The sequence below is a fragment of the Neoarius graeffei genome, chromosome 25, assembly GCF_027579695.1.
Source record: "Neoarius graeffei isolate fNeoGra1 chromosome 25, fNeoGra1.pri, whole genome shotgun sequence".
NCBI classification, from domain to species: Eukaryota; Metazoa; Chordata; class Actinopteri; order Siluriformes; family Ariidae; genus Neoarius; species Neoarius graeffei.
This window is the reverse complement of record NC_083593.1, coordinates 17,279,707-17,304,008: the sequence shown is the minus strand read 5'-3', so window position 1 is coordinate 17,304,008 and position 24,302 is coordinate 17,279,707. Positions and strand designations below refer to the sequence as shown.

The window sequence follows — 24,302 nt, the reverse complement described above, 5'->3', positions numbered from 1 at the left end:
CTGTGAAGATGGCTTTGGGCTGCAATTGATACTAAACAGTTAAGTTATGATGACTTAGGCCTACAACTGCCATAGAGACTTTTGGACAGCAATTGCCATGAACATTCAAGTCTTGCACTTGAGTCTCAATCAGTGAACAGTTGATATCGTCAACAAAATAAGCTTCATGTGAAAATTGTAATGAATTTCCTGGTTTGTCAACTGGATTTAAACAAGTCTTGCACACTGCTGCTCCTTTGAAATGCTTTACTAAATGTCTCAACAGACGGTAATGTTTAATTTTTCATAATTTTGGGAGTTAACTTCCATTGTGTTATAGTTATTTACATTGATTAATGTTCTTCTTCCTGTGTGTTGACAGAATAATGGATTTGATACACCTGTAGAAAGATGGCACGGTGGTGAAGTGGTTAGCACTGTTGCCTCACAGCAAGAAGGTTCTGGGTTTGAGCCCAGTGGCCGACGGGGGCCTTTCTGCATGGAGTTTGCATGTTCTCCCTGTGTTGGCGTAGGTTTGCTCTGGTTTCCCCCACAGTCCAAAGACATGCAGCTTAGGCTAATTGGTGGCTCTAAATCGACTGTAGGTGTGAATGACTGTTTGTCTCTATGTGTCAGCCCTGTGATGACCTGGAGACTTGTCCAGGGTGTACCCCGCCTCTTGCCCATAGTCAGCTGGGATAGGCTCCAGTTTGCCCACGACCCTGCACAGGATAAGTGATTACAGATAATGGATAGATACACCTGTAGAGCATGTGACCTACTTAGTGTTACTCTGTGTTTTGGTATTTATGGGCTGGCTGTGTTCTCAAATCTCAGGGTCTGATGAAGAGCTTTGTGGCTCGAAATATCACCTTCTGGTAAGAAGTTTAATAAAGTATTTCAAGGGGGAGCAGTGTGCTTAGACTTTTCTTTTTTTCATCAATTTGTTTTCTTTTCTCAGCATCTGCTTACACACACACACACACACACACACACGCGAGTGTGTGTATGCATGTAAAGCTGCTCTTTGACAATGTCCATTGTTAAAAATACTACACAAATAAAGTTGAATAGAATTCACCTGTTCATTTTCCAAAATATACAAACTCACTGGTCAAGCACCGTGGAGGTACAGTAGTGTCATGGCTTGAACTTGCATGACTGCTTCTGGAACGGGCTCACTAATCTTTATTGATAATGTAACTCATCATGGTAGGATCAGAATGAATTCAGAAATCTCCAGAAACATTCAGTCTGACAATTTACAGAAAATGTATCCAATCTAATTTAGAGGAACTTTATCATGCAGCAAGACAATGACTCAAAATACACTGCTAACGGAACAAAGGACTTCATCAGGAGAAATGGTGGAAGGTTTCAGACTGGTCAAGTCAATCACCAGATCTTAACTCAGCTGAGCAAGCATTTCACCTCCTGCACTGTCAAAGTGAAGTGCGCTTTAACTCTATATTCTTCGTACACACTCTTGAAATTCTTATGCTCTTCCCAGCTTTTTTCAAAAATTTCGGTCCGAAAGCTAGTCACAGAATACCTTCTCTCTATTTCATTGGCCTGGCACAGCTTTTGAAGCATCTCTGATTCACTGCCAGACAGCTGTGTGTTGTGCATGTGGTGACGGAGTAATGCCCGAAACCTTGACTGAATAAACCAATTAACCCAGTTTAGTTTGATAATATTTATGCAAAAAGAGTGCATATCTTTAGTGCAAAAGGCTGCATTTGCATGGTATCTATGATAGGTAAGAAGCTTTTTGATCTCATGTAAATATCAATAGCCTTTGAGCACTCCATGTTCCACAAGGGAAATTAATTGCACTGGAACCAACACCCACTGACAGGGGAAAAAAATAAAATGAATAAGTAAATGGTAATCATGATCACTCCTCATCAAGTGATCCAAGCTGTCCTACTGAATTATATGGTCTGTCATGACAGAAACAGAAAGGTAAAAACAAAAGCAGGGTGCCTACACAGTAACCCTAGTAACCACAGTAAAAAAAAAAAGGAAAAAAGAAAAGTCATGCTGCTTCTCAATATGCCCATAAAGTGTTTATGTGAAAACAGGACAGAAATAATGTGGGGGTGTTTCACATCAATTAAAAAGTGATGAAATATTGAAAAAAAAACAAACAAAAAAACCCCCAACTTGCTAAGACATGAATTAATGGCATTATTATAACTACGATTAGTTTTTCAAAACTCTTCGAAACAGTTTCTAAATAGCATACATCAGATATAAAACTTAAGCATATAAAAATATTTCTCACTTTATAGAGCAAGTCCTTTCAGAACCTTTGTTCTGATATTTCTTTAGAACTTTATTTTCCTTTTATTTGCTCAATTGCAACATCAAATTTAAACGTTAGAATGGATTTTTTTTCCTGCTCATTTTGATATGACTCTACATGAATAGCAGATGTCCTCAGAATATATATATTTTTAATCTAAAACCTGCATAATTGATAAGTATTCAGTCCCTCTTCTTTTCGCAATCTAAACTCAGAATAGTAATTAATTTTCAAGAGCTCACACTCTCAATTTTAGTAGTGGTCATTTATTTATTTATTTTTTAAATTTTTTTTATTTATTTTTACATAGCTGTATATTAAACAGGGTACATGTGTGTTAATTTTAAATCTACTTTTATCCAATTGTGTGTTTGCACAGTAAATATCTCTGACTTTCAGGGGTCTCAGAGCTAAAATATCAGATCAGATTGATCCTGCTGTCATGAAGACCAAAGAACTGCAGATGAAGCTTTCAAAATGAAGGTGTTGGGAGGAAAGGAAGATGGGAAAAGTTATTAAAACATTAGTAAAGCTTTGAACCTTCTTAGGAGTACTGTTATTATAACAAAGTGGTGAAATGTGGCACAACCAAAACACGACAGAGATCAAGCCAAACTGAATGCTTAGGCAAGAAGGACAATTATATAATACAAACCCCATTTCCAGAAAGGTTGGGATATTTTCCAAAATGCAATAAAAGCAAAAATCTGTGATTTGTGCATTCATGTGAACCTTTATTTAACTGACAAAAGTGCAGAAAAATATTTTTTAATAGTTTTACTGACCGGCTTAATTGTATTTTGTAAATATAAATGAAGTTAGAATTTGATGTCTGCAACACGCTCAAAAAAGTTGGGAGAGGCATTGTGTTACATCACCTTTCCTTTTAATAACACTTTTTAATCGTATAGGAACTGAGGATACTAATTGTCGCAGTTTTGCAATTGGAATTTTTTTTCCATTCTTGCTTGAAACAAGACTTCAGCTGCTCAACAGTCCGCGGTCACTGTTGTCTGATTCTCCTCATCATGATGCATAATATATTCTCAATAGGAGACAGATCTGGACTGGCAGCAAGCCAGTCAAGCACATGCACTCTGTGTCTATGAAGCCTCACTGTTGTAGCCTGTGCAGAATGAGTCCTGGCATTGTTCTGCTCAAATAAGCATGGACTTCCTAGAAAGAGACGTCGCCTTGATGGCAACATATATCTCTCTAAAATCCCAATACACGGTTCCGCATCAATGGTACCATGACAGACATGCAACTCACCCATGCTGTGGGCACTGATGCCCCATACCATTACAGATGCTGGCTTTTGCACCTTTCTCAGATAACAAACTGGATGGTCATGTTCACCTTTGGCACGAAGAACTTGACACCTGGTTTTCCTGAAAACAAGCTGAAATGTAAACTCCTCTGACCATAGCACACATTTCCACTGTCTTTTGGTCTATCTGAGATGAATTCAGGCTCAGAGAAATGGCAGCGTTTCTGCATAGAATTAATGAATGGCTTCTTCCTTGTGTAATACAATTTCAGGTTGCATTTCTGGACGCAGTGGTGGACTGTGTTATGTGACAACAGTTTTCTAAAGTACCCCTGAGCCCATATGGATACATTTGTCACATTAGCATGACAGTTTCCCAGGCAGTGCCGTCTGAGGGCTTGAACGTCACACACATTCAACAGTGGTTTCCAACCTTTCCCTTTACACACTGTTATCTCCAAATTGCCTACATCTTTTCACAATATTATGTCCTGTAGATTTTGAAAGACCTAAATTCTTTTGTTGAGAAATGTTCTTTTTGAAATGACTAACAATTCTCTCACGAATTTTAGCACAAAGGCCTGAGCCATGACCCATCCTTGCTTGCAAACACTGAGCTTTTGGTGCATTCTCCTTTTATACCCAATCATGATACCCTCAGTTGTTACCTTAACCTGCTTATTGTGGAATCTGCCAAAATGGCATTACTTGAATATCCTATAAACTTTTCAGTCTTATTTTGCCTCTGTCCCAACTTTTTCTGAGTGTATTGCAGGCATCAAGTTCTAACTTTGTTTATATTTACAAAATACAATTAAGTTGGTCAGTAAAACTATTGAAAATAATTTCTTTGCACTTTTGCCAGCTAAATAAAGGTTCACATGAATTAACAAATCACAGATTTTTGCTTTTATTGCAATTTGGAAAATATCCCAACCTTTCTGGAAATGGAGTTTGTATATAATATATAATCTAATCCAAAAACTATGCCACTCGAGCCACATTCACTTCAAACATTGCATGTCACATCTTACCCTCTGTGTGTATGGCTGACACATAAGTCCAGTTGTATCTTTTGACGATGTCCACCATTGCTCTGGCCTGCTGAGCATCCGATGGCACTACCCTCATGAAATACTTATACAAGGACTTATCACTGAGATCCATACTGGTGGCCGAGTAGGCAATTTGGGGTATGTTGAAAAGCTGAAGAAGATTTTGCACCTGGATGGCCACTGAGCTGGAGCCAGGCCCAATGAGGCCTACTATGGGTTTCTTCCCTTTCATAGGAATTCCTCCACCATTAGCTGAGCACCTGGACATGCTCTCCTCCTCCTCAGTGGAGACCAGGGTGTCACGGATGAACTCTATGCTCTGTTCCAGTGCCACTGCTGAGTGCCAACATGAGTCTCGGATCTCGCAGCCCAATGTGATGTTGGGCAGGATGTTTGGGTCAGCATTGATGCGATCAAGAGTGTGCATCATAGCCTCCACACGCTGGATCCCGTACTGCTCACGCACCGCACCACATTTCCGCTCATGGACCTTGTCTGCTGGTGGCTGGTGGTGCACAGAGAAGAGTGCCCCGATGGTAATGTCACCAGGCATGTGGGCCAGGACCCGGCGCTCATTAGACTGGGCATGCACCAGTGTACCTAGCCTTGTGAGCCTGTCGATGTCTCCAAGAAATGCAAAGAGAAAGAAAAGCAAAATCCCCATTTCCTGTTGTCTCTCAGATCAGTCTCAATCAGTGCCAAATACAGATGGAGTCATCGTGGTATCTGCAACAGTTATTAGAAAAGAAGCTCAGATAGAAAAAGGAAAATCTAGTGGAGAAGACTGATTCTCCTCCATCCTCTATTTTCTGAGAAAGAAAAGTGAGTTAAGGAAAACCGGTTTTCCAGATTTGTGTTCTCTTCTTAAAAACACCTCTGTGACATAGAGATTGGGATATGTTTCATGTTTAAACGTCAAAACAACAGAACAGCAATTCTCATACAGCCACCAAAAGCAATAGAAGTCAATACATGCTGCCAATTAAAGCTTGCAACGTTTTTACCTGATTAGAGCCGTCGTTCTCTTTAAGAAATAAAATAGCTCTGTCAAATGGTTTTTCAAACGTTTAAATCTGTAAGCCATATTGAAATCGAGAGAAGCCCGTGAACTAATGGGCACGTTTTTATAACCACTGATCTGGTAGCATTTCACTTGTCCAAACAATCCAGAGTCGACCTGACAAGATCTGAAGTCTTATAAACTTAAGACTCTTACAGCATCTGAGGCGACAAGAATCGGAACTGTCCGCGGTGCTGAAATGTCTCGGTGTACAGACGAGCTGCATTCCTTCACAATCATCAGGCAACTGAAATACTTATCGTCTCAGATTAAACATATTTGTAAAATGAAGACACTTATTTGCCTTTTAATATTCAGTCTGCAAAAAACAAACCCCCTCTGGTTACCGAGTTACACAAAACGGATATGTTCCTTAAGCTTGAACAATATCACAGTCGAGCAATATCAAGCAAACATAATTAAATGTGCCAAACGTCTAGTTTGAATTCACAGATAAGTCAAACACTTAGAGGAATCTTACCGTTCACGCCTTACTTCGTGTCTTAAAAGGTGTGCAATATCACGCTCTTGGCGTAATAAGCGCTCACAAGAAGCGTGCCGTTTCAGCACCCAGTGTCACATGACATTATGGATAATATACCGCTGCGCTTTTGCGCGCTAGTCGAAGTATTTACATACATAGAGGATACTAAGAAATATTGACACATCCCTTAAATGTAGCCACACACACACACACACACACACACACACACACACACACACACACACACACACACACACACACACACACGCACACACACACACACACATACCTCCGTTTAACAGCGCAGAGTGAGCGTAGGTGGTTTGAATGCAGTATTCTGTATGGCGTTATAGGAAATTTGTTTCCCTCTCCCATTAGGTTGGTCCAAATAACGATGGCTTAAGTGACTTTATGTGTGGGTCTAACAGTTGGCTTTTTAAGTACAAACTTGTCTCCAACATTGGGCATCCTGTTATGAAATAATATAAGAAATTATAGGTTCTTTAGCACTTGGTTAACTTATTGCACCTCTCCAGAGAGACACATAGCCCAAAACTGGCCATTAAATTATTCTACCTAATGTTTTTTTAGACAGACATGTGAGCATAATATAATATAATATAATATAATATAATATAATATAATATAATATAATATAATATAATATAATATAATACTGCAGGTAGAAGTTTCAATGCACCGCCCTGTGGTGGAGAATAAATAAATAATGAGATGTATGAAAGCTCTACCTGCTTTACTTAAAACAGCAGATCTTGGATCACTTCTCAAAACCTGTCACTGGGGCACCGGTACAGAGCTGTCATTTTTCGCGACATATAGAAGTAATTTTATCTTCCTCTCATATCAAACCCTAACTCTTCTGCTGTTTGGGCATAGCGCCATCTTCTGATTAAATTATACATTGCCATTGTGCATTAAAGTTTGAAGGTCTCTGATTCAGTGGTGGCACGGTGGTGTAGTGGTTAACACTGTCGCCTCACAGCAAGAAGGTCCTGGGTTCGAGCTCGGTGGCCAACTGGGGCCTTTCTGTATGGAGTTTGCATGTTGTCCACGTGGGTTTCCTCCGGGTGCTCCGGTTTCCCCCACAGTCCAAAAACATGCAGGTTAGGCTAATTGGTGGCTCTAAATTGACCATAGGTGTGAGTATGAATGGTTGTCTGTGTCAGCCCTGTGATGACCTGGCGACTTGTCCAGGGTGTACCCTGCCTCTTGCCCATAGTCAGCTGGGATAGGCTCCAGCTTGCCTACGACCCTGTAGAACAAGATAAGTGGCTACAGATAATGGATGGATGGTCTCTGATTCAGTCCCGAGCTCAGATTTCTGTTTCTCTGTGTGTGTTTTTGGTAGGGTTCTGTGGTTTCCTATCACCTCCAGAAATGTTCATTTAGGTAAACTGACCTCTCTAAATTGTCCCTAAATTTGGCATAAATGAGTGTGTGAATGTCTGTATGAACCATGGTGTATTCCAGCCTTGCCCAGGGTTCTTAGGATAGACTCCAAATCCACCCTGACTCAGTGATTACTGAAGTGAATGATGAATGAGTTATTTTGTTAATGAAAGGAAATAAAACAAATGAGGCACATGTCTTCTTCTGGACAAGGTGATCAAATGCTATGACATATAGCAAAACAGGGAACATAATACGAATTCCTATCTTGTGCCACTTTTCACCTAAAACTTTACAAAACCGTCAACTCTGTAACGCACTCTGAGGGCAGTAATAGGAGGGAAATCATTTTTTCAACCCTACATACCCTTGAGGCAGAGAAGCATGTGATGTGAGGAATCTGATGGGGGTGGGGGAAAGGGATGGGGTGGTAAGACCCTGAAAGGATTAACTCAAAATATCATCAGTGTGCACCATCACAAGCAGAACCCTTTTCACTTCTGCGATGCACTCTCTGGTTGTTTTAGTTGTTTTCGCTCAGTTACTGAAGCAGACGTGGCAGCAGATTCCCCGGCAGTGCGCTAACAGCCAGGCTCTGGCCTCGAGGCAATGCTGTCCTGTTTGGAGCGGAGACGGGTCTGCATGCGGAGCTCGTTCTGGTCGGGGAATTTGCCAAGACGTGGCTGTATCCGAGCAGCCTGATGGTCCTCAATACCCATTTAACGGTGTGGATGACAGGGAGAAATGGCCTCTTACATTTTTTAACCGCATGTGCCGTTGTCTCCGAAACTTTATGGGTTCTGACTGCAGTGAATGTACATTTGGCTACTTCGGGTCAGTTTGCAGTGAAAAACGTGAGACTGTCAGAAGAAATATTTTCCAGCTTTCGAAGGCCGAAAGGCAGAAGTTCATCTCTTATCTTAATTTGGCCAAAAATACCATCAGCCAAGAGTATGTGATAATTACAGGCATCTACAACCAAATGAGCAATTCATCCGGGCCAATGTTTAGGGATGTTTCCATCTATGATCTGTTTGTCTGGATGCATTACTATGTATCCCGGCCCGCTCTACTTGGAGGGGAGAATAATGTGTGGATGGAGGTAGATTTTGGCCACTGGGCCCCAGCCTTCTTGCCATGGCACAGGGTCTTTCTGCTTCGCTGGGAACATGAGATAAGGAAAGTAACAGGAGACTTCGACTTTGCCATTCCATACTGGGACTGGAGGGATGCACAGGAGTGTGAGATTTGCACTGATGAGCTCATGGGCGGACAAAGTCCTCTAAACCCCAACCTCATCAGCCCATCATCTGTTTTCTCCTCCTGGAAGGTAATCATAAACATTCACTTATAGGCTACATTAATTAATATAAAACCATGTTAAAGTTAATCTGTACTGAATAACACTCTATATGTGCACACAAAAAAACGGTTCTTCAATTATTCTTTAACTGTTATTAAATGATAAAGTGTTCCGAGCGTCCAAAAAAGAGTAATGTTTGGAATCTTTTCTGAAAGGGAAACACGACTGAAGGGTTTAGAGTTAAAGGTTCCCTGTAGGGACAACCAAAGATGCCTTAAGGATTCAAGGTTTTCTAAGAGTGTAAAAGTCATATTGAAGGTGAATATCTTCCTTTCAAGAGGACTAAATCTGTGATGCTGAAATTTAATTTGTCAGTTACTTAGCTCAGGGCGGCACGGTGGTGTAGTGATTAGCACTGTCGCCTCACAGCAAGAAAGTTCTGGGTTCGACCCCAGTGGCCGATGGGGGCCTTTCTGTGCGGAGTTTGCATGTTCTCCCCGTGTCTGCGTGGGTTTCTTCCAGGTGCTCTGGTTTCCCCCACAGTCCAAAGACATGCAGGTTAAGTTAACTGGTGGCTCTAAGTTGACCGTAGGTGTGAATGTGAGTGTGAATGGTTGTTTGTTAACCTGGTGACTTGTCCAGGGTGTTCCCTGCCTCTCGCCCATAGTCAGCTGGGATAGGCTCCAGCTTGCCCGTGACCCTGTACAGGATAAGTGGCTACAGATAATGGATGGATGGTTGTTTATCCCACAATCATCTTTTATTTCTGTCACACTATAACAGTGAATAAATGTCTTTTACATAGTCTTGGATTCATTAATGTAATAAATAGTAGAGTCAAAGTGTTCAATTTGTTTCAACAGTGTTCAACACATAATGACACAAATAAACATTGCAAGACTGTAAATGTTAAACATTATTGTTTGGTCACATATGGCTCCCTTAATATCAAGTACATTATTTGTATGATTGTTGAATTATAACCCTTATAGGTGATTTGCTCCAGAGACCCGGAATACAGTCTGAAAGGGATCTTGTGTAATGGCACAGAGGAAGGACCTTTATTGCGCAACCCTGGAAACCATGACCGGAACCTGGCAGATGGGCTTCCCACATCCTCTGAAGTGGACTTCACTCTCAGTCTGTCCCAGTATGATACTGGTCCAATGGACCGCATGGCCAACATGAGCTTCAGGAACACACTAGAAGGTTATACACAATAAACAACAATTGGTTACAAAGCACAATTTTCATAGAAGCACCAATCCAAATTTGTTTTTAAAAGATCAAAAGTTGATTTTATTGATCAGACTCAATGCATTTTTTTAAAGTAGTAGCAGTGCGTCTGAGAGTTGTCATGCTAGTGTAGACATAGCAAAGACATCACCCTCATTTTTATTTTGGTTGAAGGTTTTAGTTACTGAACCTGATGCTGTACATAAAAAAAAAAATCACTAACAAGGCCCTTTAATGTGGCCTTACACTATTAGATTATTGTCATATCCCCAACTCTAAGATAACTGCAGAGTTTGAGGTTATTCCCCCCAACTATCCATCCAATCCTATCCATTACCTGTAGTCGCTTATCCTGTTCTACAGGGACCCAGGCAAGCTGGAGCCTATCCCAGCTGACTATGGGCGTGAGGTGGGGTACACCTTGGACAAGTCGCCAGGTCATCACAGGGTTGACACACAAAGACAAACAACCATTCACACTCACATTCACACCTACAGTCAATTTAGAACCACCAATTAGCCTAACCTGCATGTCTTTGGACTGTGGGGGAAACCGGAGGAAACCCATGCAGACACGGGGAGAACATGTAAACTCCACACAGAAAGGCCCTTGCCAGCCACTGGGCTCGAACCCAGGACCTTCTTGCTGTGAGGCGACAGTGCTAACCACTACACCACCATGCTGCCCCCCAACTAATCTAATTTAATTACATTTAGTAAAATTAATCTCTCAAAAACTGTTCACACTAAACTTTACTTGCTTTATAGGTTTTGGAAATCCTCGCACAGGCCTTGGGAACAGCAGCAAATTTGGCATGCATGCAGCACTGCACATCTTCATGAATGGCACCATGTCCTCGGTACAGGGCTCAGCCAATGACCCAGTTTTCATCCTACATCATGCCTTCGTAGATAGGTGAGGAACAGCCATGTGAAATTGAGCACTTCCTAACAGCATATATGGAACATTTCTCATTTGCTTATAATCAAGATTTGTTTTGTAAATGAAGGCTTGTTTGAGTTTGCGCCTGTTTCCTTAGCATCTATGAGCGGTGGTTGAGAAGGCACCAGCCAGAAAAATCTCACTACCCCACAGCCAATGCACCTATTGGCCACAACAGTGAATACTACATGGCACCCTTCATGCCTCTCTTCCGGAATGGGGATTACTTTATTTCCAGCAAAGAAATGGGCTACGAATACTCCTACCTCCAAGACCCTGGTGATATATTTTTAGAGTTATATTTGTTTATATAATGATAAATACTGTGACTTCTGGTACAGGGTAGTCTCACTTTGTTTTTTGACCATGACATTTTATTAAAAGGGTGTATTAAAACTAGACGGCCTTTCGATTTCATAAAAGCTGTGAAATTTAGTTCCCTCTGAAATTTGGTCATTGTGACATATATATATATATATATATATATATATATATCTCATCTCATCTCATTATCTCTAGCCGCTTTATCCTTCTACAGGGTCGCAGGCAAGCTGGAGCCTATCCCAGCTGACTACGGGCGAAAGGCGGGGTACACCCTGGACAAGTCGCCAGGTCATCACAGGGCTGACACATAGACACAGACAACCATTCACACTCACATTCACACCTACGGTCAATTTATAGTCACCAGTTAACCTAACCTGCATGTCTTTGGACTGTGGGGGAAACCGGAGCACCCGGAGGAAACCCACGCGGACACGGGGAGAACATGCAAACTCCACACAGAAAGGCCCTCGCCGGCCACGGGGCTCGAACCCGGACCTTCTTGCTGTGAGGCGACAGCGCTAACCACTACACCACCGTGCCGCCTATATATATATATATATATATATATATATATATGTTATTTACCAGCTGGGAGGTCCGTATCGTGAAATACCGTGACCGAGGTCTTGAAAGTACTGAGCGAGGCCCTCTGGGCCGAGGTCAGTATTCAAGGCCAAGGTCACGGTATTTCACCATACGGACCGACCTTAAGCTGGTAAATAATATATTTATATTTTTCTTTACAAAATTCTAACAGAAAACAAGAGCGTCCGAAAGGGAAACCCGAGCCGAAGCGAGCCGCCATTTTGAATCCTCATTCACGGCTGTAATGCAAATTGCTTTCTCCTCGGTATACAAGTGCACTTCCATGGCAGGAAAAAAACTACATTTTGCCGCCTATGTAGTCCCCTATTTATACAAATAGGAGTCATTCAGGATTCAGCCATGTTTTTCTTGGCGTTAGCAAGTTACAGGTTTTTAGCTTTCTCCTGAAATTTTTTATTTTATTTCTTCTTCCTCAGGGTAGTTAAACTCGCTTTCGCTGTGAACACTGTCGTTATCACTATCCATGCTGTAAAATTAATGCTATTTTGAATCCTCATTCACGGCTGTAATGCAAATTGCTTCCTCCTCGGTATACAAGTGTACTTCCTTGGCAGGAAAAAAACTACATTTTGCCACCTATGTAGTCCCCTATTTATACAAATAGGACTCATTCAGGATTCAGCCATGTTTTTGCTCGGCGTTAGCAAATTACAGGTTTTTAGCTTTCTCCTGAAATGTTTTATTTTATTTCTTCTTCCTCAGGGTAGTACAACTGGCTTTCGCTGTGAACACTGTCGTTATCACTATCCATGCTGTAAAATTAATGCTATTCTCCTGAGAAATGCTGGCAAAAATTAAGATTTTTGATAATATTATAAATAAATCTTATAAAAAAAGATAAATGTTGACAAAAAATGCTACTATGTTTATTGTTGTTGTGAATGAGCGAGTCACCAGAGGTCCGTAACCGGGGTCCGTAACTGGGGTCCGTACCGTAGGATACGGATCCACTCGCCAGCCAATCAGAGTGCAGGATTTGGACCGCGAAAAAAATAAATGTTTATTTCTGTAATATCTCAAAAAAAAAAAAAAATACAGGCTGTTCTGTGCCTGGGAAGTTATTTAATTTGAGAGGATTCCCAAGCAAATAATGTGCATGAAATCACTTGCTTTGCACAGTCAAGCAGACAGAAGAATCCGGTGTGTGCATGTGCAGGTTTACCTTCTTCTTCTTTTGGGTTTTACGGCAGCTGGCATCCAGTGTTGCATTACTGCCATCTACAGGTTTACCTAGACCGTGCACTGACAGTTCCATCATTCTGTCACTAAATGAACAGCTGATCACACCGAGGTGCTCGCTGAGCGCCGAGATTTATTAGTTTGGTCCTGTGTTTCCTTTCCTTTGCAGCATAATGTCTTTTCTTCTCGCTTTCCGTTATTGTAGTCGCTCTTTCACGTTTCATTCACATCCTCCATTTTTCTCTACTGTTTCAAATTTGTATCCCACAATGCCTTGTGCGAACGGGGAAAGCCCACCATGTGATGCATGATGTAATATCTTGTATTGCGTCATGGTGAAGCAGGAAAAAATAGCGGAGAATTTAGAGCCATGTGGCACTAAATTCATTAATTGTTCTATTTTAAAAAAAACTAATAAAATTGGAAGTCTGTGAATTGAATTCAGTAGCTTTTGGTCCACTAAACAAAAATAATTAGGTGTCAGGGAAAATTCCTTTTATGACCTAAACTTGAAAAATCTGAAAGGCAGTCTACCTTTAATTGTTATCAAGGAGAACCCATTAAGGAATAACCATCTTTATTCGATGATCTCAGTGGCCCTCATAATCTTGTTTAAAACCTGTTGTTGTTGTTTTTAAATACTTGATTTTCCTACCAATATATGAAATGTAATGCATTGTGCTTTTCAATTCCAATTTAGAAGACAACGCAGACGGTCTATCATTCATAGTCTTCATGATATACTTGAACAGGATATTGTACTTCAATAAATGTTGAATATTTCAGTGTTATGTGTTATGATTACAAACACAAACTTTTATTTTATATGATTTCATGAACTATACATTTTCTCTGTGTATAGGCTTAGTATACCAGTTACAACTATAATAACTGAGGAGCGGTAGGAGATATTAAATGTCACATCTCATCTCATTATCTCTAGCCACTTTATCCTGTTCTACAGGGTCGCAGGCAAGCTGGAGCCTATCCCAGCTGACTACGGGTGAAAGGCGGGGTACACCCTGGACAAGTCGCCAGGTCATCACAGGGCTGACACATAGACACAGACAACCATTCACACTCACATTCACACCTACGGTCAATTTAGAGTCACCAGTTAACCTAACCTGCATGTCTTTGGACTGTGGGGGAACCGGAGCACCCGGAGGAAACCCACATAGACACGGGGAGAACATGCAAACTCCGCACAGAAATATGAGGGGCCGCATAAGACTTTATCTATTCTGACCCTCTCACATGCATACATTCTCCTCTCACATGCATATATTCTCACTCTCACATGCATACATTCTCCTCTCACATGCATATATTCTCACTCTCACATGCATACATTCTCCTCTCACATGCATACATTCTCACTCTCACATGCATACATTCTCCTCTCACATGCATATATTCTCACTCTCACATGCATACATTCTCCTCTCACATGCATACATTCTCACTCTCACATGCATACATTCTCCTCTCACATGCATACATTCTCACTCTCACATGCATACATTCTCACTCTCACATGCATACATTCTCCTCTCACATGCATATATTCTCACTCTCACATGCATACATTCTCCTCTCACATGCATATATTCTCACTCTCACATGCATACATTCTCCTCTCACATGCATACATTCTCACTCTCACATGCATACATTCTCCTCTCACATGCATATATTCTCACTCTCACATGCATACATTCTCCTCTCACATGCATATATTCTCCTCTCACATACATATATTCTCCTGTCACATACGTACATTCTCCTCTCATATACATATATTCTCCTCTCACATACATACATTCTCCTCTCATATACATATATTCTCCTCTCACATACATACATTCTCTTCTCACATACATATATTCTCCTCTTACATACGTATATTCTCCTCTCATCTACATCTATTGTCCTCTACGTAGATTCTGCATACATTCTCCTCAACTGGACTGACTGATGCCAAAGTCTAAAGCCAAGCCTTGCACATTTACAGTGGTGCCTCACCAGGGGCTCAGATAGGATTTTTGAACTGGGGGGGGACTGAGCTGTCAGCAAATGATTCCATTTTGTGTATATATATATATATATATATATACTACTATTCAAGGCGGCACGGTGGTGTAGTGGTTAGTGCTGTCGCCTCACAGCAAGAAGGTCCTAGGTTCGAGCCCCGGGGCCGGCGAGGGCCTTTCTGTGTGGAGTTTGCATGTTCTCCCCGTGTCCGCGTGGGTTTCCTCCGGGTGCTCCGGTTTCCCCCACAGTCCAAAGACATGCAGGTTAGGTTAACTGGTGACTCTAAATTGACCGTAGGTGTGAATGGTTGTCTGTGTCTATGTGTCGGCCCTGTGATGACCTGGCGACTTGTCCAGGGTGTACCCCGCCTTTCGCCTGTAGTCAGCTGGGATAGGCTCCAGCTTGCCTGCGACCCTGTAGAAGGATAAAGCGGCTAGAGATAATGAGATGAGACTACCGTTCAAAAGTTTGGGGTCACTTTGAAATGTCCTTATTTTTGAAAGAAAAGCACTGTTCTTTTCAATGAAGATCACTTTTTAAACTAATCAGAAATACACTCTATACATTGCTAATGTGGTAAATGACTATTCTAGCTGCAAATGTCTGGTTTTTGGTGCAATATCTCCATAGGTGTATAGAGGCCCATTTCCAGCAACTCTCACTCCAGTGTTCTAATGGTACAATGTGTTTGCTCATTGCCTCAGAAGGCTAATGGATGATTAGAAAACCCTTGTACAATCATGTTAGCACAGCTGAAAACAGTTGAGCTCTTTAGAGAAGCTATAAAACTGACCTTCCTTTGAGCAGATTGAGTTTCTGGAGCATCACATTTGTGGGGTCGATTAAATGCTCAAAATGGCCAGAAAAATGTCTTGACTATATTTTCTATTCATTTTACAACTTATGGTGGTAAATAAAAGTGTGACTTTTCATGGAAAACACAAAATTGTCTGGGTGACCCCAAACTTTTGAACGGTAGTGTGTATACATGTTATTTCACCTCCCTCACTGCCATCACCAGAAACTACCTGCAGGCCAGGACAATGATAACATTTTAACATAGCCTATGGAAATCCAAAGTTTGCACATTATCATCACGCACAGAAATTGCAAAACTAGTTTTAAAACCGCTAAGTTCCAACTGTTAACCATAGCGAGAGGCTGGGCTACGTGTGTGTGTGTAAAGTGTAAACCAGTGCATCCTGACTTTCTAACTATGCCTGTGTGTTGCGTGAGCGGCAGTCAGTCAACAACTCTTCGCAAAGTTTCCTTATGAAACAATATGCTCGCTGAAATTATGGCAGGGAACGCCAGATTAAACATTAAAACTGCCTTCTGAGCACTGTATCTACAGGCTACCACCGAAATAAGGAGGCTACCAGAAAGGCTTCTCTACTCCGTACGATTTTACTTTCACTACAACATTACTTTGAACAGACTATCAAAAAATTGCAAGGTGATATGATAAAGTAAGGCACAGTTTACTTACAGTCATTTAAAAATAAAACAACGATGCAATCGTTTTCTGCCTTTTGGCACCCTTCATCATGCCGTGTTGGGGTCCTGAACTAGGAGGAGCTGTCCCCGATATGCCTGTCAAACTTGTGGGTAACCATAGCAACCAAGCTCGAGCTCACAACCTGTGCAGTCTGCGCAGTTGCAACTATGTATGTACTGCTGTGCACCTCAATAAACCGAATGGTAATTAGTCTTTTGATTTTTCCGTGAGGTTTGCCTTATGCAAAGAAAGACAGCATAGACGTTTTTTCCTCCCTATAAGTGGGGGGGACCGAACGAGGTGAATTTAAATCTGGGTGGGACGAATCCCCCCGTCCCCCCCTCTATCTGCGCCCGTGTGCCTCACCCCATGTTCCTTTGTATTGTTTATCACTAGGCATTTGCATTTCTGTTTATTTTGAAGACAGTCCACCTGTCTGCATTGGAGACTGAGCAGCTTTTAATCTCAGTCTAAAGTCAGCTGTATTGCTGTATCCCTATTTCTCCTCCCTCCTTTTCCCTTTCCTTTATTTCTTTCAGGCAAAGCGCCTCTTTATCTCTCTCTGTATTGTAGTGTTGCACAGCTATTCTGAACAGGGAAGTCCATGTCAATAAGTTTCACATTGTGCACTAATGTACAGTATGGTAAGCATGCTAATTATCAGTTAAGCTAGGCTATTTTAATACCAGCCTCACTGTGTGTTTTGCCTAATCAAATGAGAACATCATAAAGCAGCATAGCTATAGCCTTCAGATAAGTTGTTGGAACAGTTTCTAAGGTAGCATTGTAGGCCAATTTAGGCCAGGTTAATAAACAGAGGACTGGCATGACTTTTTGTAATACAACGATGCGGCACCTCTTTCTAGACAACAACAATAATAGAGGGTGACTGACTCCAGGTTGGAGTCTGGCCTGGGACATTTCCCGACCCTACACTATCTCTCTCTCCCTGTCATCTCCCTCTAGGCTACCCTATCTCACTGTCCCTTTTCTGTCCTCCTGTCATGATCTCTGGTGAAAATCTTTAGATTTTTTTTCAATAATAGTAATTTAGTCAAAATATAGCCTATTTACATTTTATTTTTATTTATAGTTATTAGGCCTATCAAGTACAAAAATTCAAGCCAAACCAACAATAGGGTTCCCTAAAATTATATATGCCTATATACCTATATATCGAGGGTTTGGAGCCAGAGGGAAGTAAGTGGCATTTTTGGCGAAAATGAGTTCTATATATCAAATGAAATGTCTTGATGAGCTCTATCTAACTGTACCGAAAAGACACATCAGAAATCAACCTATATTGAATAAAACAACAAAACAACAAAGACCTTACTCAGAAGTGGGCATCGGTGTTGGAGCCAAAAGGGCATATTTTTACACCTATGGCTTAGATAGGCTTAGAAGGCCTAGCTTAAGTGAAGTCATAACAACAAGATAACTGAACAAGATAACTGAAATTGAACTGCTTGAAAGTACAGTAGATGTTAAACTGTTCAAGTGTTTAAAATGAAAAACATAAATGTGAAGTCATAAATGAGAATGGAGCAAAGAGATGCGAAAAGGGGGATGAGAATTGAATTGTGTACTTGTATAGGAAGGAAATGGCCAGGCTACACTGCAATTAAACTAAATAGAGAAGTGGAGAGACCAACACATCACAATGTGTTTGTTGTATACAGTATTTGAAATAAAATGAAAAAAAAATTTACTTGTTAATCACATTGTTTTTAACCAAGGATGAGCAGATACGCCTATTTTCCTTTCAAAACATTAGAAATGTTTGGTGCCCAAAAGGCATATCCTATCTTTTTTGCCATATTTTTAAGATTTTACAAGATTTTTGAATATGTTCAATATGTTAATATCATATTTTTATTTAATGACTACCTCATTTAAGTATGTTTATGGCTATAATGTTGTGGTTAAAGGTAAATACATTTTGTTGATTAAAGGGTGGTCAAAATTTTGTTTTGGCTCTCCTGTAAAGTTGGTCAAATGTGACTTACGCCCCTCTGGCTCCAAACCATCGATATAATTATGTAATTTTATATGTACGTATGTGACAGGAGAATATGCCTATGTGAGAGGAGAATGTATGTACATGAGAGGACAATGTATATATGTGAAAGGAGAATACATGTATGTGAGAGGAGAATGTACGTATGTGAGAGGAGAATGTATGCATGTGAGAGGAGAATATATGTATGTGAGAGGAGAATGTATGTATGTGAGAAGAGAATGTATGCATGTGAGAGGAGAATATATGCATGTGAGAGGAGAATATATGCATGAGAGGAGAATATATGCATGTGAGAGTGAGAATGTGAGACAGTGAGTATATATGTATGTAAAAGGGCCAGTATGGATAATGTCTTGTATGGCCCCTCATACAGAAAGGCCCTCATTGGCCACAGGGATCAAACCCGGACCTTCTTGCTATGAGGCGACAGCGCTAACCACTACACCACCCATGTCACATTATGTTAAGACAAATTTAACATTATTGCAGCGTTTATCAAACATATGAGCAAGTCTCTGCTCTGTATAGCAGCTCTAGGACTGCTGAATAAAAGTAAACATTGAATTCCTTATGTTACTTTAACCAGCTAATATAATATAGAACTATTCACATATTTTATAACATTTGTACTTGTAAAGTATTAGATATTATACAATAATTTTGTTATTATGATTGTAGGTCAGCGGTTTGTAGATGACATCAAATCCTATCTGGAGGAAGCACGTGGTCTCTGGCCCTGGCTCCTGGGTGCTGCGGTCTTGGGTGCAGTTTGTTTTGCACTTTTGGCTTTGGTGCTGGCTAAAATCCGCAGACTTTTATCAAGACGTGGGAAAAGGGGCTCCGAGAGGCAGCCGCTCATCAGCAGCTCTGAGGGCTCCAGCGACTCTTACCAAGCCATGATGGCGTGAAGAATATTATCACTAGGGGGCGACATTGCCCATGACGCCTCATCCACCAGCCCTCCGCTCGATAAGCGAGGAGCAGAAGAAATATACATGTGAAAGTCCATTATGATTTTTAAAAAAATTTCATTTAAGAATAAAATGTAGAAATGTAAATTCTTCATTCATAATCCTGAGTATGTATTTAAGCATGATGCTTCAATAAACGTCAAATATTTCAGTGTTAAACTTACTGACTGACTTAATTAAAGTGTGTTTCAAAGTACATCACTTATCCGTTGGTTATTTCTCAGACTACTCTATGAGAATATCACAGCACATTTTCCTCAAGCGCTTGTGTAGGCTTAGCGTAGCCCCGTCCCAAACAGCTTACAAAAATTTCAAAGACATCAGCTTGACTGGATCACGTGTACAGCAGTTCTGGAAGACCATCATTTTCCCCACTTTTATGGTGGGTCAATGTGGATAGATTAAGCTGATAGGGTTAAATAAGGGCCTTACTCAAGAGCCCAGCAGTACTGGTGCTTGAACCACCAACCCTCTAAACAGTAACCCAGACATTTAACCCATTAAACCATCACCACCCCTTGACAGCTGCTGATTAAAGGTATAAAGCCTTGCTAAAAAGGTCCATGGCAACTTGCTGATTAGGATCACCTGAGTCTAGTTAGGCTTGGCATTTAAATATTTCACCAGGAAGTTAACTTTTTTTTTTTGGTGTGTAGTGGAGATTGTGGTTCTGGGTGAGTGGGAGATCTTTTAACCTGGAGTAGTTCTTACGTTTTGCTTCATTTAAGGTTCTTGTAGGCTTTTATCCAAATTAAAGTCCCCTCCCTTATATTGGTAACTCCATAGACACGATGCCTCCTGAGGATTTGGTTGATAAACGCATGTCCAAGTTCAAAAATCGAGGAAAGGATTCCATGGTAGGTTTTAATCCACTATTAAAACTAAAGTACCTGCTGGAAATGATCCATGTTTGGCTAATCCACTCTATTCCTAAAGAAAATGCGTGAGCGCAGGGTTGCGGAGTGTGTGGAGCTTCGGAAAGCGCACCGAGTTGAAAGCATCCTGAAAAGGAGAAATATTTCTTCTCCGCCCAATGAAGAACACCTGTCTCCAGAATACGACACTGACAACCAACAGGTTGTGCTCCATGTTTCTATGGGTGTGCTTAAGACCAGATCCTGGTGCAGGGTTTGACTTGACTTCATACTTTATAGGCAATACTTCCTTGTTTTCACTATTAGGTCACCTCAGCAACAATTCAAGAAATCATTGGTAATATTAACAGTGACTGTGCAGAGCGACAGGTACGGGGTTGTCAAGTGGCCAGGTAGGACGTCCTCTTATACCCTCTTGTTGGTTACCACGTTTCAACCTCTTTGGTGTTTTAATGATGATTGTCATTTTAGGAAGCTGCTGTCTCGTGAGCGGAACCCTCCATTAAAAGAAATAGTGGGTGCTGGCTTACTGGACAGATTTGTAGAGTTTCTGGGTAGGAATGATAACCCTACTCTGCAGTTTGAGGCTGCCTGGTCACTCACCAATGTGGCCTCAGGCACCTCCTGGCACACTCGGCAGGTGGTGGAATGTGGTGCGGTTCCTGCCTTCATTTCCCTTTTGGCCTCGCCCATGTTAAACATAAGTGAGCAGGCTGTCTGGGCCCTGGGCAATATTGCAGGTAATTGTGACCGGTGTACTTGTCAAGACTGTGTATGCAAGACCTTTCCTTCAAGGCTCCTGAAGGTTCAAGTTGTGGCTTTGAAGTACTGGAAGCATTACTGATCTGATGCTAAATGTGCTCCCACAGGTGATGGCCCAGCATATCGTGATGTACTTATTGACTGCAATGTGATACCTGCACTACTGGCTCGGGTAACCCCAGATATCCCTGTAAGTTATGACTGTTAAATGTTCAGAACTAAATGCAGTATTTGGTTTCATGGAAGAAGCTGTAACCGGTTGAATTCCACAGGTTGGCTATCTCCGCAACCTGACATGGACCCTCTCAAACCTGTGCAGGAACAAGAATCCTTTCCCTCGTTTTTCTGCAGTCCAGCAGATGCTTCCCTCCATTGTACAGCTGCTTCACCATAGTGATAAATCTGTTCTATCTGATGCATGCTGGGCCATCTCCTACCTTACAGATGGGCCAAATGAGCGTATTGACATTGTAATAAAGACTGGGGTTCTTTCGCGGCTGGTTGAGCTACTGGGCTTTGACGCACTTGCAGTAGTGGTAAATGTAACCTTTTGTTCTGGCTCTTAATTTGAGACTTGATTTACTAGAATGAAAACTTGCAGAATAAGAACTTTTAATCTGTTTTTGTTTGCCATATTTGGGTATCTTCTCCCTCAACAAGAACAGTGAATCTATTGTATTTTCTCACAGACTCCAGCACTCCGTTCCATTGGGAATGTTGTGAGTGGTTCAGACCTGCAGACACAGATGGCCATTGATGCTGGTGTGCTAAATGCCTTGCCAAAACTAATGCATCACCCCAAACCCAGCATCCAAAAAGAGGCAGCCTGGGCTGTATCCAACATTGCAGCTGGACCACGCCAACAGATTCAGCAACTAATAACATGTGGTCTACTGCCTCATCTTGTGGATCTTCTAAAGAATGTAGGTGGTAGGATGTTTTATAAATGCATTCTCTGCCCTTTCACTGCCTTTGAGATGCCATGCTAAACATAACCCTTCCTGGTCAGCTTGGTCTTAGAACAATATTCAATCACTGTTCCTTTCACACTACATAATTTCTAGTTGTGAATGAATGATTCCAAATTGGGGATGTGCCAATCCAGTCAGTGTCCTTAGGTTGTCTGTAAACCCCTCATGCTAGCAGACTATTTCTCTCAAATATTTGCTTCTGACTAGCCTAAAATCAGGAACACACCTATGATTATTGGAAGGGGCAAATCAGCCTGATCCACTAGCATGGGGCCAGCTTAATGGTGTAGTCCAAACAGTTTTGGCTGGAAGGCTGGTGATTGGTTAAAGCCTAATAAGATTAGATTAATATTTTAATTCTAAGTAAAATATTTATGGAAGGAATAAATATCTGAACTTGCTGTGAAACACTGCCATTTGGGGAGTTTTCTGGCTTTTTATACCCCTGCTTTTGGGGGGGGGGGGGATGGAATACTGGTTTACCTCTGTCAAACACCCTTTTCCTCAGCAATCACATCCTAGCCACTTGGTACCAAACTTCAGCTTGAGGTTCTATACTATGTATACTGTTCCGGTCTATCACACCAACTTGTTTACCAACTGAATGTATTTATGAAACATGGGGTGGATTCTGATAGCATTTTGCTTCTTGAAATGGTATTTCAAAATGAGTTTGCCAGGATGCTATTTGAAATACCTGGGAGAACACTGCTCTTTACTTGTTTCAGGGTTAATTATTTGAAGTCCACATTCATCCTATTCCTTCAATTGCTTGCATTCTGATAAGCAAGAGTGGGGGTACATGCAAGTGAGCAGTATCTCTCAGTTGATCCTGGGTGGCTCCCCTTTCTTGGAGCTGGTTGTAGTGGATTTGATATGATAATGGCCTGTTCCATAGTGCTAAGTCAAAATGAATGGTAAAAGCAGTGTTCTCTAAAATTGCAACTGGCAAACTGTGGTACATGACTTCATTTTGGGGAAAGTGAGCCACTATGGGGTTGCTGTACTGTGCCATCTCCTAGTGGATTATTTTCCTCCAACAGCACAATCTGTTGCCTTCCCAAAATACTAATACTAGCTATTTTGGAAAACTGATGGCCTTGTGAACATGGATTGAATAATCCAAACATAACTGACTTTCAGGCTGACTTTAAAACTCAGCGAGAAGCTGTCTGGGCTGTCACAAACTATACCAGTGGAGGAACAGTGGACCAGGTTGTGCAGCTTGTTAAGTGTGGAGGTCTGGAAGCAATCCTACCTTTACTGAAGGTGAAGGATTCCAAGACAATCCTGGTCATCTTGGATGCAATCAATAACATTTTCTTGGTAAGGGTGTAATGATTTATGCTGGGCCTCAACCCTTGGATCCTCAAGCTTGTACTGCAACTGGCTGTTCCTATGCTGCATGACTACCAGTCTGGCTTTCCTAGGCTGCTGAGAAGCTTGGAGAGGTTGAAAAGCTTTGTTTGCTTGTGGAAGAGTTGGGTGGGCTGGATCACATAGAAATGCTCCAGAATCATGAAAACGATGCTGTATATCGTACTGCCCAAACACTTATCGAAAAGTACTTCAGTGAGGTAGGTTAAACTGTCATGCTCTAAATTCCTTACCCCTTTTTGAGTGTATGGCTTATGTGGTGTTCTCTTCCTGATCTGTAGGCTGGTGAAGATGAATGCCTGAAGACTGAGGCTACTGAAACGGACTTTGTTTTTGGGCCAGCTGAGGTCCAGGGGAGATTTGACTTCTGACAATTTTTATGTGCAGTTTTGTATGAATAAACTTTTGCAGTAGTTTGGCAACTGGTGTTCTAATAAACCTAGATGCCCATCTATTAAATACTAATGACCGTTACCTAAATGCATTCAGCTAGAAAGTGTGGCTTTTTCATTATGCTGCAATTTTCCAGCTTCATGTATCTCCTAGGATGTGTGGGGTTCTCAACCCACCCCATTCCTCTGGCTTCTCATGTCTCAACCACATGGGAGAGTGGGCTGGTGCATGGAAACTG

The 24,302-nt window shown here is 41.3% G+C and overlaps 3 protein-coding genes across 3 annotated transcripts in view; 2 read left to right on the top strand and 1 right to left on the bottom strand.

Annotated features, from left to right (window-relative positions):
* grm5a (glutamate receptor, metabotropic 5a) overlaps positions 1 to 5,276 on the bottom strand; it is a 53,561-nt gene extending 48,285 nt beyond the window's left edge. The window contains exon 1 of the mRNA XM_060908851.1: positions 4,592 to 5,276. Within this exon, the coding sequence (XP_060764834.1) occupies positions 4,592 to 5,276 (685 nt within the window). The remainder of the gene's footprint in view (positions 1 to 4,591) is intronic.
* Positions 5,277 to 8,045: 2,769 nt separating this feature from the next.
* On the top strand, positions 8,046 to 19,852 carry LOC132873364 (tyrosinase-like). Its single transcript, XM_060908852.1, has 5 exons — positions 8,046 to 8,896; positions 9,862 to 10,078; positions 10,874 to 11,021; positions 11,146 to 11,327; positions 19,394 to 19,852. Exons 1-5 carry the CDS (start codon positions 8,072 to 8,074, stop codon positions 19,621 to 19,623), a joined length of 1,602 nt encoding a protein of 533 aa, XP_060764835.1. The 5' UTR covers positions 8,046 to 8,071; the 3' UTR covers positions 19,624 to 19,852.
* Positions 19,853 to 20,477: 625 nt separating this feature from the next.
* On the top strand, positions 20,478 to 24,042 carry kpna7 (karyopherin alpha 7 (importin alpha 8)). Its single transcript, XM_060908853.1, has 10 exons — positions 20,478 to 20,543; positions 20,623 to 20,763; positions 20,868 to 20,953; positions 21,033 to 21,301; positions 21,431 to 21,513; positions 21,596 to 21,859; positions 22,013 to 22,246; positions 23,438 to 23,620; positions 23,725 to 23,871; positions 23,953 to 24,042. Exons 1-10 carry the CDS (start codon positions 20,478 to 20,480, stop codon positions 24,040 to 24,042), a joined length of 1,563 nt encoding a protein of 520 aa, XP_060764836.1.
* Positions 24,043 to 24,302: the final 260 nt, after the last annotated feature.

What these genes read in the sequence shown, in the direction of transcription:
- LOC132873364 (XM_060908852.1), top strand. Translation starts at nt 8,072, where the DNA reads ATGCACTCTCTGGTTGTTTTAGTTGTTTTCGCTCAGTTACTGAAGCAG. An exon ending in CTGTTTTCTCCTCCTGGAAG is followed by an intron (nt 8,897 to 9,861) that starts GTAATCATAAAC and finishes TAACCCTTATAG; the next exon opens with GTGATTTGCTCCAGAGACCC. An exon ending in CTTCAGGAACACACTAGAAG is followed by an intron (nt 10,079 to 10,873) that starts GTTATACACAAT and finishes CTTGCTTTATAG; the next exon opens with GTTTTGGAAATCCTCGCACA.
- kpna7 (XM_060908853.1), top strand. Translation starts at nt 20,478, where the DNA reads ATGCCTCCTGAGGATTTGGTTGATAAACGCATGTCCAAGTTCAAAAAT. An exon ending in CGGGGTTGTCAAGTGGCCAG is followed by an intron (nt 20,954 to 21,032) that starts GTAGGACGTCCT and finishes TTGTCATTTTAG; the next exon opens with GAAGCTGCTGTCTCGTGAGC. An exon ending in GGCCCTGGGCAATATTGCAG is followed by an intron (nt 21,302 to 21,430) that starts GTAATTGTGACC and finishes GTGCTCCCACAG; the next exon opens with GTGATGGCCCAGCATATCGT.